At 39.1% G+C, this 6,000-nt stretch overlaps 1 protein-coding gene across 1 annotated transcript in view; it reads left to right on the forward strand.

The window, feature by feature from the left end:
- The window catches only part of IGSF5 (immunoglobulin superfamily member 5), a gene marked incomplete at both ends in the record, with an annotated part of 28,852 nt that extends 23,721 nt beyond the window's left edge, over positions 1-5,131 (forward strand). Inside the window, one exon of the mRNA XM_080614239.1 lies at positions 5,063-5,131. Coding sequence (XP_080470365.1) covers positions 5,063-5,131 — 69 coding nt within the window. The remainder of the gene's footprint in view (positions 1-5,062) is intronic.
- Between the last annotated feature and the right edge of the window lie 869 nt (positions 5,132-6,000).

Below are 6,000 nucleotides of genomic sequence, written 5' to 3' on the forward strand. Positions count from 1 at the left end.
CACTGATCAATTCACAACGTGAACAAAAGATTTGGCAAATAATCTTAGGGAAAAGTAATAGCTGAGCGAAGAAGAAGGGAGAAAAAACAAGGTATGTGACACATTTAAAAAATGATGAATATCGAACTAAATTATTGAGCTGAGGAAAAAATTACCAGCCACTAGAAGAGGAGGCCAGGAGCATCAGTCAGGGGTGCTGGAAGGTCTTCATTCTGATTACATTAGCCGAGAAAAGGTCAAATGGAAAGTAGAATTACAGGCTTCTGTTTAATTGCATATTTTGTTACTGTCAGCGATGGGAGGAGTGATCCTTGCTTCTACTCCCAGGGCTGAGCTGCAGGCCAAGCAGGTATTAAGGACCAAGGTCTCATCCAAGGGCTCATTTTTCACGCCCTGACCCGGTGCACAGAGCTACTCCCACAACCCAAGTGCAATGGGGAGGATCCCTTACCTTGTCTCTAGCAGGTTTTCAGGCAGTCCCACAGACAATTTAGCCTGAACAAGGGCCATAGGGTCAGTTCTGCCAGGTCCTGAGTGACATCTCTGAGGAACAGCATTTTTTCAAGTCCCACTGGAACAAAAAGAGCTGTAAGGACTGGACAGTCTCCCGTACAAGCTTCATAATTATTTCATTTAATATGCCATAAATGTCTCTGTGATAGATCAGAAAATCATTTCATAAAAGGGAGTGAGTGCTCCCTTATACTGGGCCACATTCATCCCTGGTGTAATTCAGCTGACTTCAGCAGAGCTACAGGAGTCTCGCACTTGCCACCACAGCTGCACTCCTCCTCTCCAGTCCAGAGTGAGTCATGGCTCTGTTAATGGGGAAGGATCTATTTTTCTTCTTAAATACTCCAAATGACACTCTATAAACTGGAAATATTATTTAGTGGTGGTTGTGGTTTTATACTGGGAAGGAAATGAATGATGAATTGCAGCTCCATTTATTGCACTGAATATAACTGCTCTTACTCTGAGGATTGTTTGAAAAGAAAAATTAAGCAATCAAAATCAAATTAAAAGGTCAATAAATAGAAATATAAACCAATGATGGCAAATAATTTTACCTCTACTGGTGAAACGTACTATAGAGTATGTCATGTTAGGTATTCATTGGTCAGCATATCTTGATTAAGAGAGTAATAAATATTGATGATATAGAAAAGAAAGGTTCAGTTTATAGTGTAATTTTCCCAAGTGTCTGAAAGAAGGGAAGAAATGAAGTTATGTGAGTGGGATTAACCCATGAAGAACTGAGAAGTAATTTCCAGGCTGTATGTCTATTGATGGACAGGGAAATGTGCTGAGTGTACGAAAAGTTGACAGGATGGAACTGGTTTGCTATTTGAAGTGATAGTGTATCCGAATTATTTTGAGGATATCCAGGACTTTTGGGTGGGTGTTTTCCTGTAAATGAAGTGAATTTGGAATGAGAATTAAAAGCTGAGAGCAAGGGGAAAAATAACCTTCAGAAACAGGCAGCCGTACCTCCCTGATTTTTGTTCCAACAGTCAGGCAAATGTGTGATGCTCGCAGACATTTTTGGAAGTACTCCTACCACATCAATTTCAGCAATTTGTTTTAATGTAGTTAGGCTTGGAGGTTTGGGGTTTTTTTTGGCTGGCTAATAGTAGGCAAATCCTTCAGTTTATCACACATTTCCACAGCATCAGCGTCTGAGGAGCTGCCATCTGTCAAATTAATCTAAAGATCAGAGCCTTGTTTCATAATGCCAGATGTGTGTGTGTGTGTGTGTGTGTTCATCATTCATATCACTGATATCATATGGGTTGCAGAAATGACTATAACATACTGGTAATAGCAGAAGTCCTTCTTTCATTGACTGAAGACTGAAGTATATTCAAGACATCACTGAAGGATTCAACCCTGAAATTAGCTGATACACACACTCATATTACCTTCTGATTCATCCATATATTGCTAGCTGTTTGTCTGGCTGAAGAGCTGGAAGAGGGGGAAAGATCTGGGCAGCTCTTTAACCAACCAAACCGACAAACTGTGCAAAGCTTTTCCCATTATAATAGTCCTTTCATAGTAATCCCTATGAAAAGTGATGGATGGTAAGTCAACAGGCAGGCTTTGAAACCTGTGACTGCCAAATAGCCATGGTTAACTAGATGCCAGACTGACAGTACAAAGAGACTTAAAGTCATGTAAAAGAAATACTGACAATACTGCATCCTTAGTGGTACAGGGGACCACCTTAGGAACTTGCTCCTGTAACATTAGGCTGTGCAGCTAACCACTAGAGCTTTCATTTTTCCTGTTCAACGTGTAGGATGTAATGATTAATGAAACCATTTTTTCTCAGACTGGGACTGACAGGACTAGTAGAGCACTGAATTAATATGAAGAAGAAACAATTTTGAAATCAAAGCCAAGCAGAGGCTCTAGCAGTTGTGGCATATCAGGTTCTAAATATGAAATGGTTCTTGTGGTCCTACTCCTCTGCATTTTGTATTTGTAATATGTTGTATGAGAACACCAGAAAATGAATTTTAGGTCACTGAGCAGCAGCCAGCAGCCTCCATTTCAGTGAAGTTATATCCAGTGAACTTAAACCTCAGTGAGGCTATGCTATTTCAAAGAAAGCTCCACTGAAAATAGGCCAGGACACAGCATGAGTTGACTGAAATTCATGAAATTATTCATTAATTAATATAAGAGCACAGCAAGAATAAAATATAAGTAACCTACAATTTTTGCTCTAGAGCAAATAACAGCAGGGCAAACCATCGTGGGCATAGTCCCTAGCCCAGGAGCAAAACTGCTGTTTGGTTCCTGCTTCTGTGGTGAAGAGAAATGACAAGGCAAGGCACGGGCTGGCTAGCTTACTCTTGCAGATGAGATTTTTCAAGCAAAAGAGGCATGCTTGGGTTACATTTTCCCCAGTGCTCTCAGGGCAGCCTAGATCCAGCTGGTGCAAGTCCTCTGACTCTCTCCTGTTCAAAATCACATGCAAACCAAAAGTTTCTGCTGTACTGCCTACTAATGGCCATAGCCCCTGCCTCTTTTGATATTACTTGAACCTCCTGATTAATATCTTTGTTCTTTAGCAAATCTGGGTGCAATACAGTATTTTAATGCAACAAGTTCTGGGAAATATTCACACCCAGTATTTTGCTAAACATGAGATTCAAATAATGAACTGTTTCAGGAAGTGTCAGAAACAAGAGTTCAGTGAGGTGCTCTTGGACCCCCTCTGAAACTTTCTGGTTACTCAGTATGCTATCTAGTTCAGTATACTTTATACTGAAAGGGCAGTCCACAGTATCTGAGAACACTTGTTTTCCACAAACATAATGCTTTGTTCAGATTGTTTTTTCCTTCCATTCTACTTGTAAGCTTGGTATTCGGGGGGGGGGGAAGAGCAGGAGTAGAGAGCTTCTCAAATCTTTGTCCTAGTGAGAAAGCCTGGCATAACAGACCTGTAATTGAACGATCATGAAATTCTAAATAACTGTTCCGCCTTATGGAGCAAATCTTATCACATATTAATCTCCAGGGTAACTCAGAGCAAAGGAAACTTCTGATGTGTACTGGAAACAAATGAGAGATGTCTCTGTTGAGCACCAATAGGGCCTTTGAGCTGAACTGCAAGAAATTAAGTGCAGCAGAGAGATCTTGGAAAAGGTCTCTTGAGCACAAACAGGCAATCCTGTTACTTCCCAGAGCCTCTCTTCTCTGCAGAAATAAACATTAAAGAAGGGTAAATTTAGAAAACAGCAGTATGTTCTAGCAATAAAAAGAGATGGGGGAAGGGGAGAGTTGTATTTAAAGCAGAAGGCAGCTGTCTTATGGAATGTTTCTAGGATAGTTATATTTATCCCATGTTTTTCCTTGAGGTGCTGGAACTCATTAAATACAAGAGACATGTTGTCCACATTTGTTATCTAACATTTTCCTCTATGGCTCATTCAATAATCTATATGTACCAAATGCATTATTTAAGATGTTTAATGCTGGAAGAAGACCAAGGCAATACAGATTGTACATGATTAATGCTCCAGAAACAAACCACAGGAAGATTGGTCAATAGTTAGGAACCTGATTGGGCTTGATAAAAAATTCCACTGGGAAGATCTTAAATTTCCGTTCACTTCCAAGGCCTTGAGACCAAGTGGGGAAGTTGCGAGGAACAGTAACCAGCAGATGATAACATCTACTTGGAGGTAGATAAAACCAACACTGGGGCTGGCCACAGCAAACCCTTTGCCTGTAATGGTTCATTTAGGAAGCTATGTGAAGAGACTTTTTTAGAACTTTGGAAGAAATTTTCATCCCTTAGGGCTACTTTGTAATTATCTATGTGAAGTCCCACTACTACACTTAAATATCCAAAATGTACATTTCTTGGATGCATTTGAGAATGAATTTTCCGTTTTCTTTTCCCTTGCAATGATATTTCATAAAAGCAAATAAGCAATTAGGACTGGAAATCCACTGCACTGATTGCAAATGAGGATAGTGATTTCAAAACTGCTAAGCATTTGTCCTGCACTGATCCCACTGGGGTCAATTTGAAAACAAGCTGCTGTTGGTGGAAGTAGAATCATGCCAGTCATGGAAACTTTAAAAAAAGCTTGCCTTGAAAAAACACTGGGATGCTGACAGAGGTCCTTCAGATACATGAAATACTGGTGTGCTTATTGTTGCAATTTCTAACGTATTTGGAAAGCCATGTCAAATGTTAAGTTTTTCTTACAGCTTAATGGGTAGTTTCTTTAAGAGAACCAAAGGAGAAATGTCCATCATGTTTTGCTTAAAAGAATACAGACTGCAAAGTCCACAAGAAGTCTTCAGCAAAAGACCAGTTAATGAATTCCCAGAACTGCCACCCGTGTGTTGCATGTGAAGCTTTTGTTCTGCTGTTCATCCTGTCCTTTGTATTTAGATTTTGAGTGAGCTGATGCTGATAGATTTCATTTCGGTATAATATTTTGGGGTGAGGGTTTGGCAGGTGATCTCATGAGGACCTCTGTGGGACTGCTTTTCTAGGATTTCTTCAACTTCTGTAACTGCTTTTACTCTCCCATAGGTGGGACCTCAAAGACGTGCTGATTATCTGATCAGCCCAAAGAAAATTAGAAACATGACACTTGTTTAGGATGTACTTCTCCAGGAAACTTCTCCATCACTTGTATTTTGCACGTTTGGATGGCTTCCTGCAACAAAGAAAGGTTAACACTACTTCTCTCAGTTTAAGCTATAAGTTATTTTTCTGGTTTTTTCCTCATATAATGAAATAAAATTGTAACCTTTATAATGTAGCATATGATATTTCAGCAAAATAATGGACATAAATGACAGCCTTAACTTCAGACAATGATGGGACTATACAAGAACAAGAATCTGTGCTTTGGGTCCCAAGGAAATCAGCAAAACTCCTATCAGACAGAAATGTTTGGTTATCCACAGCAAGATCAAGGACTGGAACTGCAAGACATTTCTTAGTTCAGAAGAACTGGTTAATAATAACACTGATTACTACAATATGTACTGCTTTTTAAATGTACTTTATGTACAGCTGATCATCTTGAGTTTGCAGATCAATATATTTTTCAATTTCAGTTCTGTAATAAAATCAAGGGAAGTTTCATGACAGCTGCTTCAAAATTTCTAAAAAAAATCTTTGGATCAGAAATTAAATTGTTTCATTTCAATATGTTGTTTTGTTAAAGGCATTTGTCTTAAATCCAATGTTCTATTTTTAAATAAAAAACAATTACCTATGTATCAAAAAAAATCCTGTTTTGATTGAAATGCAAAATCTTAAGCTGAAAAATGTGGATTTGAAAATCCTGACTTTTAATAGTTGTTGCTTGAATGTTTTATGTCTCTGTTCTACTTGTGGGCTGAGCTTGGCAGCCAAGTGGCTTGGGTCATAGCAAACGGTGACTGCTGGTATTCGTGCTGGACCATATGTCATCAGGGACAGAGCTGATAATGACCATAGGAAATGCACTTTAGCTAGGC

This window comes from Psittacula echo (genome assembly GCF_963264785.1).
Source record: "Psittacula echo genome assembly, chromosome: 3".
Taxonomy (NCBI): Eukaryota; Metazoa; Chordata; class Aves; order Psittaciformes; family Psittacidae; genus Psittacula; species Psittacula echo.